Below are 15,589 nucleotides of genomic sequence, written 5' to 3'. Positions count from 1 at the left end.
TAAGTACCTACCTAAAATTACCTACTTAAAACGCATCTTCTCTTTTTTGCTTTTTATATTCACTTTTATCAAGCAAGAGTCGTGACTGAGAAAAGGAAATTTAATATAATACCTATCTATAATATAAATCCAATAGTCTTGGCTTTAAATATAACTGTTCCCAATTTGGCCTCGACACCATGGGTCAATCAGCCGTAAACCGAATATGTCCTAAAGCGAACAAATGTCCTGATTATGCTCACACTAGCGCCTAGTTGACACCAAAGGCAACTAAAATGCTGAGAGCTTCCTCGCACAATGTTCAGTAATGCTTACAGTGCGGAATTAGTTTTAATTAGTTTTGTAATTTACATCTTATTTTTGTGAATGAACTCTACGTCTGTGAATGCAAAATTTTCTTTAACTTGTTCTTTAACTAAGCATGGGCGTATTTACAGAGATTTCCCACGAAGAGGGGGAAGACAAAGAGACTATTCTGTGATTAGTGACATACTTTTGTACCCTTGTTATTTTCTTCGCTATAATCTACTTACTTAGAAACAGTTATACCTACCAACCATATATATCCATGTTTGTCCCATACATCTAGGACCAGAAATCCTTTCTATAGTACCTATAATTTTATTACTTATCTTAATATTTTCCTCTTGAAGACGATAGCATAGCAACCTGTCACTATTTAAATCTCAATTCCATCATTAAGCCATACAACTAAACGTGGCCTTTAAGTCTTTTCAACAGTTAGCTCTGTACTGTCTATGAACATAAAAGAAATGTATATTTTTAATACAGTCAAATACCCTATTAAGTTCCTTCCTACAATACCCACTTTGAGATGGAGTGGTCTTATTCCTGCCAGACACCAGGTAACACTTAAGTGAATTTATTTTCAATCATTAAGTGACACCTTGTATCCTGATTTGAGAATAATTCTATTTCTATTTAGTCAGTTCAAAGCACAGAAAATATATGTGTTGCTTTTTTCAGAACACTGGCATCGTGCTGAGAGGCGCCAAGCGGGCGCAGTTCAATATCTTCATGCGACCACTTCCGGGTATACCCACCACGAGCAACTTGCGCACCACTCTCACGCCCATCTTCTGGATTGAGGAGGTAGCTGTTGTAAAATTTATAACTAGAGTGCCGCCACGGCTTTACCCGTAGTACATACCTATTTATGTAGCCTATAACACACTCTGATAGGTATCTTATACTTTTCTATCTTATTCTTTTACTTTTCTTCATCTTATATAGATGAAACAAATTTCATGATCAGTTCAGTATTTCCGAAGAATATCGCTTAGAATGGAACAATGTTACAAATTGTATAATAATAATATGTATAGATACCTACCATAGCACGATGTCCATAACTCAGACAGACCACTACGGAATGGTCTGTCATATTGGAAAATTTCAGTCCCTATTCAGAGAACCATATGCAGGTGACTTACATATATGGGCGAGATAGGTAGGTACCTACAATACAAATCCTTTGCTTTGATGTACTTCCGAAGATCAGACCCCGTACGCCAATAAGACATTGGCAGACTTACTTTCTTACTCTTCTTTCTTCATAGCATGAAATTTAGGCGTTCTATTCTGCCTGGGTACAACTAAGATACTAGGTTGGTACGTATGTATGCCTTTGCATATGATCCATCTCTATGACACTTTAAGATTTGCAGTGTCCAGGCAGAACTGCGTGTACCCAAATGAAACGAGTCATAGTTTATGCCAAGAAGTTCGTCGGTCTGCCAGTCAGATAAAGCTATCGTTAAGATTTTCTCTTTTCAAGAGTATTCAGATCAGACTATGAAAAGAATTGAAGTTTTACGATCAAGTACCTATGCATGGTTAATATCAATATTTTTTTAATGAAGGTAAATGCTTATAAACCTTGGATTTAACTTTTAGGCAATGACAACTAGCAACATGTCACTGAATCTCAATTCCTTCAGACATTCATTTCAGTAGACGAACTGTTTAGATATTTGTTTCCAAATAAATAAAGACACTGCGGCTTATTCAAATTTTTCTTGTCCACAGAGCATATTACTACCAGAAGAATACGTGGACAGACTATCGACCACACTTATCTCAACGTTGAACTTACTCCAAATACTTATCCCAGTCCTTGTAGCGGTCAGCTGCGTAGTTTTTGTGGTGGGCGTCGTGTTGATAGCCACGTCGAGATTAAAGAGGAGACCGAACCAGCACAGCGCCTTGTCCTCAGCACAACCAAGCAAATCATCGGATAAATAAATATTTTGTCGTTATAACCCCTTTTTCTTACTTTCTTTCCCCAAGAAAACTTTCAAGAGATAGCCATTTTAGTATTTTAAGGCTTGATTTCGTAATCAGGCGATGTGGAACCCTATAGTGGCTTATATAGTGAACATGTTTTAAACAGGGTTCATCCGTATACATCATTTGGATACCAACCCACTGATTGCAGAATCGGGCTCTTCGCTAAGTTACCAACAGTGCAGCCTTCTCTTACCCTCGTCTATTACTTTAGTCCTATAAATTGACAATTTTTAGTAATGCTCTCAACTCTCGTGGCGGCTGATGTAGAAAAATAATCCCCAAGCTTAAGGACGTCGTAAAATTGTATTAGAAAAAAAGACTAATTTAAAACCTTGAGAGTATAAATTTCACTTGTAAGATTGAACTAATTAGAAAATAACTGCGATATAATTTTGTTAGGGGGTAAAAACCTGTATTATTTGTCCATTATAAGTACATCACTATCAATTATTTTTACATATCAACTAACAAAATTATCGAGGAGCTAATCTGTTCAATGCGCAGCCTTGCTTCTCTTCACATTACGATGGAGACTTTCTATCCTGCGCATGCGCATCGATACATTTTCTCTCGGTAAAATGTCACATATTTAATGACTTTATTTATTTTTTTACTCCTTTTATTTATATTATTTCTGATTCAGGGTATATAAATAACGAAAAATTGAAAAAACAATTAATTTGCTAACATGTAATTTTCGGGATTTCTCCGTATTCCATATGTACTTAGTTTACTATAACAACTATACATACTAGATAAGATTAACTAATCTTACTACTAAATTCTTTGATTATGAGACAAAATACAGTCTCGATATCAGAATACACACAGATGATGGGTATAGTCATACATACATACATACATATGATCACGTCTATATCCCTAGCGGGGTAGACAGAGCCACCAGTCTTGAAAAGACTGGTAGGCCACGCTCAGCTGTTTGGCTTAGTGATAGAATTGAGATTCAAATAGTGACAGGTTGCTAGCCCATCGCCTAAAAGAGGAATCTCAAGTTTATAAGCCTATCCCTTAGTCGCCTTTTACGACATCCGTGGGAAAGAGATGGAGTGGTCCTATTCTTTTTTGTAATGGTGCCGGGAACCACACGGCATAGTCATAATAAAAAAAAATCAACATTGAGCTTTTATTCAATAATGAAACTCACTTTAATAAAGATCACTTTTGTAAATAATCCAAATAATAAAATTATCAATTTATAAGTCTTCTTTTTAATTAAAAATGGAAATAGATCACTTAGTTCCGAGGCTGATAACGGGTTTAGTCTTTCTTTTACTGGACTAGAAAAACATAACTATGCATTGAGATTTCACACCATGTTCAAATTGACTACTCAAAAAAATATCTAATGTATAAAAATAGTTAACAAATCAACCTACTCAAATAATACACAATACACACAGACCGCAGTACCAGCCTCAGGAGACCCTACCGAACACAACTCTGAAATCAGCCGCCTAATCAAATGCTGACAGCTTTCAAATAAAATACATTTATTACGATTATTATGATTAGAATCCGCTTATATTATGCAAGGAACACAAATATATGTATAGTTTATGGAGTAACACACATTAAAACTGTCCTCCTAAATCGATGGCCGGAGACTAATCGAATATTGTAGACGGTAGACGGGGCAGCGTACATGAAACACTTAACTCTAAGTTGCATATGTTAATCACAATACAATACTGAAAATGCCACGAAACGGTGAACATTGCTGACTATATTTAAAATTTATTAATATAATATTTTACCCGTCAAAACTTGTGCACATATTTGTAAATATGGTGTAAAACGAATCGATGTTAAATACATAATATTTTATATCAGACAATACCGCATTTCAAGATACTTTGCAAGTCATAGCCTACAGTCACAATAAAATGACCCCGTCTTCGTAAACATCCATTACAATTACAGAAAAACAATTGATTAATCAATAATCAAAGACGCTGAAACCGAACAAAAATTTTACAGAGAAACTTCAGCTGTGATACTGCAAGGGCTGCCTCTAATTTCATTATATAAATACAGTCCTTCCAGTAAGTAGGCTCACTCATAATTTAACTAAAATAAAATATACTATAAAAAGATATACAATATGTACAAAACTCAAATAAAATTTTATAGCTTATCGAGGATTTCCTGGTCTGGAGTATCAAGACTCCATAAAGAACTAGAATATTATGTACAAAATATTTACAGGTAAACGTAAACTAAAATAACTAACTTCACTCGACCAAGTGACGTTTGTCATCACTGTTGCGCTTGCGGCCCTTGGCGTGTGCTAACATCGTTACCAACTTTTTATGACTATCTCCCACAATCCAGCCGTGCTGTTGGAGATGTTCTTGCTCGTCATCGCCTTCTGAAGTCCAGGAGTAGGACGCGGGCCGCGAGGGCCGGGGCTTCAAGCCCGACGGCCCGGGGTAGACGGGGGGACCCAAAGATACCTGAACACCGGTCGACACGCTCGTACTCGGCCCGGGCTCCGCATAACTGCACGCGGCATCGTTACCACTCGACATGTGGCGGCTACTACTACTTACCCTGCTTTCGTCTTGCTTCCTAAACATCCGGTTGCCCTTGCGCCCGCTGATTAGCTGAGTCTCTTTTTTCTTCCCTTTCTTCTTCCGCCCGCCGGTGGACAGTACTGACTCGGCACTGGCAGGCCTCGGAGGCCCACGCTCCGGCTCGGACTCGGAACTCCAACTTTCAGCTAGTACGTTTTGCTTGCCCACTGTACACTTCCGACGTGCTCTTTGTCTTGCTACCCCCGTCTCGTCATACAGTGATTGATCCATTGCATCAGCGCTATAATCATAACTAGTACTGATCCCTTCGTCTTTGTTCCTCTTAGGCGACTTATCTAAAGAATAACGCCTCTTATAGGACCCTTCATTTCTGGAAGATTTCGATAATACATAGTCGTTTCCTTTCGATGTACCGTCGTATTTTTTCGAAGTAAACGCATCATATTTACGTGGTGATAAATCCATATTTTCTCCTGGTGACCTCACGTCATGTTTCTTAGAAGTACTAGGTCCATAGTCATAATCGAACGAACTAGATGTAAATCGTTTAGATGTAGATGGACCATAGTCGTCATCTACATAATCATATTTTTTGGTCGTAAATTTAAATTCTTCAGCCTGCAATGATGGCCTCTTTGGTTTCTTCGATGTTGAGGGCGTGCTTTCATATTTATGAGGTGGAGATATGTCGTATTTTCGTGGCAAAGCAAATTCCCTCACAGGTGAATCTCGAGCCGTCTCAAACGTGGAAGATGAGGGTTCATACTTCGAAGCTGGTAGGCTGCTGTAATCTCTCGGTGAATCGGGTGGATCTTTTCTAGGAGAGTCGCTTTTGATTGTGGAAGAACTGGGTTCATCTTCAAGTAAACTATCAAACAATTGATCTAAATTAGCTTTGGGTTTAACGGGTTCTTTGGACTTTGAAGTTTTCTTTTCTGTTCGCACTGCATTATGTTTGAATATTTTACCCATAACTGCATTTTTCTCAACAACATCTTTTCTTTTTAATGAACTTGTTGTTTTCTTTGAATCATTTCCAGCTTTACCAGTACCCAATTCACATGACAATAAGCTGTTCTCCGTTTCATCATCACTACATACATAATCATCAGACATATAAACAAAATCGTCTCCATCTGATGCACTTCCAATAGAATCGTCCTCTTCATCAGGCACAGAATGTTTCTTCTTGGGTGTTACGTCTTCATTACACTTTGATGTACTTGGCATGTCTTTATTGAGAATATTTTTAAATCGTTCCATCAATGTTGACGGCCTAAATTCGAAGAGTTCTGCATCTTCGTTATCCATAAATTCATAGACATCTACCTTCTTTTGGGGTGAACTATCTTTTCCTCGTATGTCGCTGTCATACTTGCTACTAGATTCAGAATCCTTCTTATCTCTGTTCTTCTTGGAATTAGACTTCTTTTTCTTTTTAGCTGCAACCTCAATGGGTGGGACTATGGCTGACATATTAATATCCGACGTGGGTATAGAAACTTTAATACCATCAAAACCTTTGAGAGCTCCTTTGGTTGGTACATGAGACTTCTTCGCTTTCTTTCCTTTTTTCTTTTCTGATTTTCGCCGTGCTTTATGACTGTAAGAAAATATTAACAGTTAACAATAAAATAAAAATATAAAAATTTTACTTTCTAAGAATATAAATGCACATCTCACCTCTCATTTGGCTCTGCAACTATCTGATGAGATTGTTTTGCCGCAGCGGCTTGAGATCTACATTTCCTTTTTATTTTATCAAATTTATCTTCGAACATGTCGATATCTTCAATTATATCCGGATACATTTTTTCTTTATACACAAATTCTTTTTCATCAACGTGAACTTCTCTTGGTTCTTTCTTGGACTTTTCTGACACATGGGGTTTTTCTACAACTTTTAATTCCTGCACTTTTTCATGTTCCTTAACTTCAGAACTAGGCATTTTTTCAACAGGATCTTGTGGCTCAACTGTTACTTGCTGAAAACTTATCTTAGAACAAAGCGAAGCATTGGCAGCTTCTTTAAGACCAGAAATTAAATCATTCTCCAAATTTCGAACTTCTTCACTTTCAAGAATATTTTTAGCCGTTATTGAATCAACGTCGCCATCACTCTTAGTGTCATCGATTATTTGCTTTGTTTCAAGTAATTCGCTACCCGAAGATTGGGCTAGATTTGCTAATGCAGATGCATCTGGTGCATTTGGTTTCTCACTTTTATGTGATTCTTTGAGAAGTTCACAGCAATCAAGAAACAATGCCTCGTCCCGACTAAGTTCACCACGTTGAGAAAACTGTTGTTCTCTTATTGTTTTATTTAAATCAGCCAATATTTCCTCAACTGTTGGCAATTTGATTTTTCTGGATCCTTTATTCTTCTTCTTTTTTGCCAATTTGTCAGTCAGTATTTTAAGGCGGTCAAGATATTGTTTATAAGCAATTAGATAGTTAGGTTCCTCGTGAATTGGAAGAGTCTTTATTTTTAGTTCCACTTCAGATAACTTCGATATATGAATCAAAGACATTTGATGCCTCAAATAATTGTCAGAACGTTTAAATTCTTTCTTGCAAATATTACAGTAACATGGTACTGGTTTAACGTAGCTCTTTTTCTTTCGACCACGTTTTGTTCCTTTTTTATTGGAGGAATTTTGCGTTGATTTTGAACCCTCGCCGTCTGCAGATTTTTTATTTTCATTTTGCAATTTCTTAGTTGTTCGATCCTTATAGCCAAAGTACACATCATCACTTTCATTAGCTATAATATGGAATGTCTCTGATATTTTCTTTGATGCCAATAAATTTGACTTTCTCGGCTTCCTCTCCGAAAAGAATCCAAAGCTTTCCATAAACTGTTCAGATCTTAATTGTTCTTCAGTGTCGCTTTGAATTGCACCATCCTCTACATTATTACAGACAGCTAAAGTTTTCCTGCTTGATTTACTGTCATTACTATTATTTTTGTCACCACTAAATTCACCTTGGTCTAAGTTGGTATCATCATCAAAATCTTTTTCGGGTGAGGGCACATTATCCATATCCGAAACTCTTTTTCCTTTTTCTTCCACATATTTTTGTAGAGGGACATCACTTTTAGAAGAATCATCAGAATCACTAATGTTGCCTCTCACATCTTTCATTGAATTACCTTCGAACACTTTATTGCCTTGTTCCTTATCAGGCAAAGGAATTTCCTTGTGTAATTTCTTTTGTTTAATAGATGTTTTACTTTGGCTTTGAACTGACGCTTTCTTCGGCATTTTAGAAATTGTGCTCTTAACGGGTGAAGGCGTTGCTCCAAAGTGATCACTGGATTTTGTTTCAGATTTTCTCCCTTTCTTGATAAACACAGGTTCGTTTCTTTCAATCATATCATCTAGATCAATATCATAGGGATCATACAATAGTGTGCCCGATGATTTGACAACAGCTGACTTTGAACGAGTGCGCCTCGCTGCGGCAACTGGTTTATTATAACAAGTAGTACGCACTTCTGGAATCTTACTTATTTTATCTTGGTCTTCATCAATAACATTTTTGTCAACGGTCGATTTAATACCTGGGTCTGTATCTACTGTATTAGAAAGTTTACATTTTTTAATTTTTGAATTCAGTTCCAAATCAGAGTTGCCTGAACATTTTCGTTTTTCTGCTGACAATGTGCCTTTATTTAGATGATCGGTATTTGTTCGCGATTTGTTTTCACTATAACTTGTTTCTTCGATTTCAGTTCCAGAAATACTAGATCCTATATTCTTTGAATTCATGGTTTCTTTTTCAATTTCAGGTTGAGCAACGACTTCAACTGTAATAGTGTGTTTTTCAACATGGAAAGAACTGTCAGTATCACTGTCTTCTACAATTTGAGGCGAATTTTCAATGGGTTTTGACTTCTTGAGTTTTCTCTTAACCTGCGGCGAATGCCGGCGTTTAGTGGCTTTATTTTGTTGTTGAATTACATCCATTGTATTTGTGTTGGAATCCATCGAAGGTTCTGGTGCAGAAGTAATAATTTCAGTTTTTTCAGGATTATTTAATGATGTTGAATGTGCTTGAGGTATAGTATTTTCTTCATCGAGTAGTAACTTTGAAAAGATAAGTTGTTTTTTGGTAAGTGGGGTTTTTTGTTCCGATTCGGTAATACTTTCCCCGTCAGATGGTTTAATGTCAACGAAAAGAGATTTTCCACGTCTACTGCGCCGCAAAGGTGCCATGGTTTGTTCTTGTATTTCAGGTGTTTGAGCACATATTTCGACCTTCTTAACTTTTTTGTTACGCGTATCGCTTTTATTTTTTTGGAATTCGTCGCTTTTAGAATTACTGTCATCCTCAATGCTTTCTTGCATACCGGAATCTTGTGTATCTGAAAGTTCTAAAAGGCTGCAAGAATCAGGTTCGGCAGCTTTTCCACACTCGTCTCTATAGTTATTCTGTCCTTTTTCGAATTCAGGATTATCAATCTCACGTATTTCGTCAACTTCTTTACCTTGAATTGGCAAAGTCGATAAAGAAAGTTTAGATATGTCTTTTTTCTTTCTCGCCTTTTCCTTTTTACTATAAATGTGAGAGCTGTCATCATCGTTTGCCGAAAATATAGACATTTCATATTTTGATTTGAAATCATCAGATAAATTTCCAGATGCAGTTGATTCCGGTTCTAATTCTTGTTGTACTTCCTTTTCAATTATCACATTTGAATTTATTTTTGTATCATCTTCATCCTTCTCTTTCTGGGTTATATTACTAGAGCTAGATACACTATCATGCTCCAGAACAATTTCATGCATGTCTTGTCTATCAAAATCAAGTGCATCCGAAGTCGTATTTAATAAACTCTTACTACGCAGAGACTTTCTGGTTTTCTTTTTGGAATGTTTTTCTTCATCCTTTAAAGGAATATCACTTTTGGGTGAGTTGATAAAGTTTTGGTTTGAAGGCGAATCTTCGACATGTGTCTTATCTAAATTATCGGCTGCATCATTTGGAACTAAGTCATTTTTTATTACAGAAGCAGTTATTTGATCGAGATATTTTTGTTTGCCAACTGCTTTCTTTTCAGATCTTTTAAGTTTCTTGTCCTTTCGTCTCTTCTTACGATCAAGTTTATTTTTGCTTCCTAGTATGTCCACCTTTTCGCTATTAATTTGCTGGTCAAGTAACTTTTGTTTAACAATAACTGCTAAACTAACATCATCGTCGGAATCTTCTTTAATATGCTCATCTAAACCTATCTTCTCTTTTGATTCACCACTTAAAGTAGAACACTCTATCGAAGTATCAAAAGCCGTATCTTGTTTTTCATTATCTGAACTTTCACTTATTGCATCTGCAGAGGGTGCTAACTCATTTTGAATATTGTTTTGTATGATTTGATTCACGGTCTCTTTACCTACTGCATCTTTCGTCAACAAGTCCTTTGTAGAAATAGACGAGGTGACCAACACAGTTTTTATACCCACTATTTTATTATCGGTTTCGATTTCTGATATGATTTGATCCGTTGATATTTCACGTTGAATTTTGTCAGGCTTTTCAATATCTTTAGTCAATTCAGTCAGTACTGGTGACATTTGACTCGGGAACTTCACAGCATCTTTCTTCTGATGCTGTGTACTACTTACTTCAGATTGTTGAATAGCCAACGTTTTATGAAATGCGAGTTCACTATCAAGATTATTTGTAGCTTTTGAAACCTGTAAATCCGTGGACATTGACTTATGTCTTTCCGAAGGTGCTTTTATGCGAACTGCTCTCAACATTGAGGTTTTTTCGTTGGTAACTTTAGTTTTAGTAACACTACTCAAATTTATTATTGGTTGAGTTGCTTGTAAAGCTTGTAACACTATGGTGGTAGGATAATTTTCTGTAGTTTTAGCGGCAGATGGTGGATTATCATCTTCGGTTAAATCAATTATAGTTTCATTAAGTTTTGTCATGTTTATTTCAGATTTCCCCAAATTTATAATCTCAATTTTAGATTCACCACTTGCATCCAAAGTACGCATTGGAGGTTTGACATCTTCAAGGGGAGATTTAGTGGAATTAAGCAAAGGGAAGCTTTGCTTGATATCTGATTCAAAATTTTCGTTTAGTTGAGCACTAAAATTAGCGGTAAATCTATTATCGGGTAATGTTACCATTGCATTTTGATAATTTATTGGAGAACCATACTTAGAAACAGCTGACGAAATTGAGGCTTCAGCTGCTGTACCCTGGATACCATCAACTTGCGCATTTGTATTCGAAACATACTGTGGTAAAACGTTTAAAAGTTGGTTTCTGTGCCCTGGAGGCATAGTACCAAGTATCTCCACCAGTTCTTTTGGTAGCATTGCTATTTTCCTAGCGGTCTCAGGATCTTGCTCGGCGTTTGTTGCTGTTATTTTAGGAATTTCATCTTTTAACTTTTTAGTCTCTATTGCGTTTTTGTTAATAGCATTTATTTGCCTTTCTATTTCGGAGACATTATCAATACCAACTTGTTGAGAATGCAAATTACTTTGAATAGAACCTTGCAACGGTATCTCAGCGCCAGGTATAAGTTTCGATCCAAACTTATCAGGTATTCCGATGGTTGTATTCGCTAATGTATAAACAGATGTAGTATTTGCGATAGTAGAGGAGGGAATGCTTAATAGAGTACTTGTTAATGGAACTACGCCAGTTCCGTCAATTTTAGTTACTGAAATACAAGCATTAGCTAAAGTGTATACAGGTGTGGTGCTTTCGTGTCGGTTTACATGTGCACTCGAAACTATATTAGGTAAGGTATATATTGGAAGGCTCGCAACATTCGTGATATTCAAAGGCGTAGAAACCAAATTAAACGATTTTTCCGAAGACATTGATATATTATTATTAGGCAATATTGATCCTCTTAAATTTGCTTCTGGCTGAGCACCTGTTTCATCGTTAGTTGATTCAGTTTCCACAATATCTTGAGAATCGGATGTGGTAACTCTAATTTTATATTGCGGTATTTTTAATGTAGGATCAAAAACTGGTTTTTGCATAGAATTGCTAATATCTAAGTCTTGAGCATCTGTAGGTTGAGATATATTATCGGTTAGTTCAATTACTTTTTCAGATGTATTCTGCGTGGCTATTAGCACTTCTGATTGTTTAGTTTCGTAACTTTTCTCAGGTAAATTAGCTGGAGCGTTGACATTACTGTCCTTATTATTCACCACCACGGAATCCTTTTCCTGTACAGTTTGGCATATTTTTCCTGTGATTGGTACAGCAAGTGTCTCATTATTATTAATTTGGTGAATAGTTTGGTCAACACGAGGCGAAACGGTAGATTTTCCAGATAAATCTGTTGCAGTTTCTTCTACAGAAATAATTTCTTCTGCTGGTTCTCTTACAGTTTGCGTCGTATGCTGGCTGGATAAATCCTGAGTGCCACAAGCAATAGGCAAAGTATCATTACGACTAACTACATGCTTTGTTTTAACAGATAGATCTTTAGGAATTGATACATGACCTGCGATCTTCTCGACGCTCTTGCTTGAGATGGAACAGTCTTCTAGAGGTACACGCGTGGAGTGTTGTGTTGCTGGTTTAACACGTAAATCTACCACAACATCAGTAGGGTCTCTATTTGAAATACCAGATTTTTTATTAGATAAATCCAAAGTTTCATAATTCTCATAATTATTAGCAAAAGATGTCTCTTGTTTCGACACACTGACACAACTCTCAACAGTTGGCATTTTTCCCGATAGATCTAATGGAACCGATACAAGAGGTTCAATGATGGTACTAGCATGAGCAGGAGGAATATCGGACGGAATATGAGCAAATTCAGTTTCGGGGTAAACCTCAACCGACACTTTTCTAGTTCGGCTGTGTTCGTTACTTATTTCAGACGTATTTTGGTGAATTATGTCATGGTATACATTTGATTGCCATTGTTGTTGCGATTGAGATTCAAGCTGGTTTTGAACCATGGTCTGAGGTGACACAGAAGCCGCCGGAGGCGGAGGTGGTGGTGGTGGAGGTGGTGGGGCATATAGGTAGATAATTGGAGGACCCTGGGACTGAGTAGAAGTATCCCGAGGTTGAGACGGAGATCTTTGTTTTGACGATATCGAAGATTGACTCTGTGATGGCGGCCGTGGATGAGTTGATCCACCTTGCGATGAAGCTCTAGCGGGAGCGTTTCTTAAATCTTCTTTATGTATCGGTTCGATAGAAATCGACTGATTCGTAAAGCGGGGCGAAGGCGTTTGCTTTGATCTCGTGAATGTGATATCAGTGTTGATATCGAGGGACTGCCTGGGTGACACCAGTCTGGGTGAAGTTAATCTCGGCGACACTTCTCTAGAAGTTAAGTTTGAAGATGACATCTTGCTATATGACTGAGGGTCAAAAGCTTGGCTAATTTGTTTCGGTGACATTTGCTTTGGTGCCAGATTATTCACAGACTGTGCATCCGTTTGGCTCGATTGTTTTGGATAAGCTTGTTTAGGTGTCAATCTATTTGAATCAAGAGCATAGTTAACCTGTCTGCAAGGTAATTGACTAGATGTCTGTGCATCGAAAGCTTGTTTCGGAGACACTTGTTTATGTCCTAACTTGTTTGAATACTGGACATCATGAGACTGACTAAGCTGTTTAGGAGATACACGACTTGGTGATGAACGAGTAATGTCAAAAGTCTGGCTTACTTGCTTTGGCGATACTCGATTTCGTGATTGATGAGTGATGTCAGGGAGTTGCTTGGGAGGACTTCGTGTCGAATGATTTATATCGAACGCCTGACTCATTTGTTTGGGAGAGACTTGATTTCGTGATGAATAAGTTATGTCAAAACCATGACTCAGTTGTTTAGGAGAAACTTGATTTTGTGACAAGTGACTTATATCAAGTGCCTGGCTTATTTGAGGGGACACTTGGATTCGCGATGAGTGTATTATATCAAGAGCCTGACTGACCTGTTTGGGCGATAGGCGCTTGGCATCGTTGTTGCCTGATTGAGGCGATATTTGTTTGTGTGCCTGACTCGTTTGTCGAGAAGGATGCTTTGTAATTGATTCACTTCTAGATCGACTAGATCGATGAGTATCAACATTAATATTGACTTGCTTTGGAGAAACGTGTAAAGGTGAAAATTCCATTGGTAACGGTTTATCAACAATTTGATCCTTGGTCATATCTGTGTTTATCATCACAGGCCGAGGGGATATTTGCCGCGGAGAAACTTTATTAGGATATGGCATTTCAAGTGTTGAACGTTTACTGGCTTCAGAATTTATATTCACTACAATTCGTTGTGTCGCACTGCGTCGATGGCTGACTCTATCTGATTGACGCTTTGCTGGTAAAGGTTCGTTTGCAGGAGATATAAATGGAGGAATCGGTTCTACAGCCGATCGAGCCGATCTACGTCGAGATGATTGACGTTTCGTTGTTTTTTGCTTCGATGAAATCTCAATTGGAAGCATCAAGTTAGCATCTTCTGGTGGCATCATAACTGGCATTTGAGCAATCATCTCATACGGCATTGGTATCGGTTGTCTTCCGGGTGGTAATTTGCTTTCGGCAGAATACTCTCGATATCTTTCCATTTCAAGATTCATGTTGTGCCTAGAAAATACTTCGGCAGGTTTTGTTGTGTCGATATGTTTATCCTCAATCACCGTCGGTCCCACAAGGGGCTCAGCGTCCAAGGGATCATCGCTGCCACATTGAACGGATATTTGAGTAGAAGCCAGCCCTGATGATGGTTCTACTAATTTATTTTTCAGCATCGCAATGCAATCATTCAAACCCTTCCGGGGTTTATTTAGTTTACTTTTCTGCAAACTATACGGGTCTAATATACCGCGGTGACTACTACCTAAAGGTGGTTTATCAAGCCTAGTAACCGCAGCTTCATTTTCAAATAGTAATTGGTGTCCCGTCGGGACATGTTGGTTAACATTGTTACATTCTTGTTGGACTAAGAACGAGTGATGGAATTGGACAGATTTGTCATGAGTTTCACAATCAGCTGTCAAGCGAGCGATAGAATGTTTTAACGGGGTGTTTGGAACTGGTGCCCGGGAAGCGTTCCCGTTTTGTTCGAAATGTCTCGGCTGTTGTTCCCGATTATTTGATCCATTGTTGGAGTTACTGGATCCGCGGTTTGAATTTTCTCTCGTATTATAAGAGCCACTGTTAATGTCAACTCTCTGTGGAGTATTTTCAATAGAAAGCTCATCAGGTTGCGCACCACTAGTGCTCGGGACATTAGTATCAGGGTCTATTTCGTTGTTGGTTGGCGCTTCTTCTGCCGACTTCAACTTTCTTTTGGCTCTGTTTATGGCCACCTTACGTTTCATAGCTTCATTTTGACGCGTAGTCTTAGTTTGTACACGCTTCACCGTCCTTTTTAAGGGTAAGTCATCCTCATTTTTGTCGTCTGATGATTTGTTTTGATCATCATATTTTGATGATCCAGACTGCTCATTATAATTAGAGTTATTTCTAACAGTTCTGAGTTTTCTTTTTTTTGGATCTTCAGATAGACGCCTTTTCATTAATAGTTTGTTTCTTTGTTTGTCCATTTTTGCACGAGATCGCAACCCCGAACTCGTCGGATTAACTAGTACTCGATGGCGTTTGGCTGGCAGATCAGCTAACATCTTACGAATCGTTTCGGCTGAAAATAAATCCCTTATTATTGAATTATCCTTAACATTTATTACTTACTTAAAATAATGTTTAAAAAA

General features: G+C 37.6%; 2 protein-coding genes across 2 annotated transcripts in view; one reads left to right on the top strand and one right to left on the bottom strand.

The window, feature by feature from the left end:
- LOC106130568 (sensory neuron membrane protein 2) overlaps window positions 1-2,282 on the top strand; it is a 48,697-nt gene extending 46,415 nt beyond the window's left edge. The window contains exons 8-9 of the mRNA XM_013329441.2: window positions 988-1,113; window positions 2,050-2,282. Of these exons, the coding sequence (XP_013184895.2) occupies window positions 988-1,113; window positions 2,050-2,265 (342 nt within the window). The 3' untranslated portion in view covers window positions 2,266-2,282. The remainder of the gene's footprint in view (window positions 1-987; window positions 1,114-2,049) is intronic.
- Window positions 2,283-3,440: 1,158 nt separating this feature from the next.
- Window positions 3,441-15,589, bottom strand: part of LOC106130557 (uncharacterized) — a 31,851-nt gene continuing 19,702 nt past the window's right edge. Inside the window, exons 5-6 of the mRNA XM_013329419.2 lie at window positions 6,549-15,519; window positions 3,441-6,468 (exon numbers count right to left, since the gene is read on the bottom strand). Of these exons, the coding sequence (XP_013184873.2) occupies window positions 4,563-6,468; window positions 6,549-15,519 (10,877 nt within the window). The 3' untranslated portion in view covers window positions 3,441-4,562. The remainder of the gene's footprint in view (window positions 6,469-6,548; window positions 15,520-15,589) is intronic.

The sequence above is a fragment of the Amyelois transitella genome, chromosome Z (assembly GCF_032362555.1).
Source record: "Amyelois transitella isolate CPQ chromosome Z, ilAmyTran1.1, whole genome shotgun sequence".
Classification (NCBI taxonomy): Eukaryota; Metazoa; Arthropoda; class Insecta; order Lepidoptera; family Pyralidae; genus Amyelois; species Amyelois transitella.
Note: the sequence above shows the minus strand (reverse complement) of the source record. Positions and strands in the feature narration are given on the sequence as shown.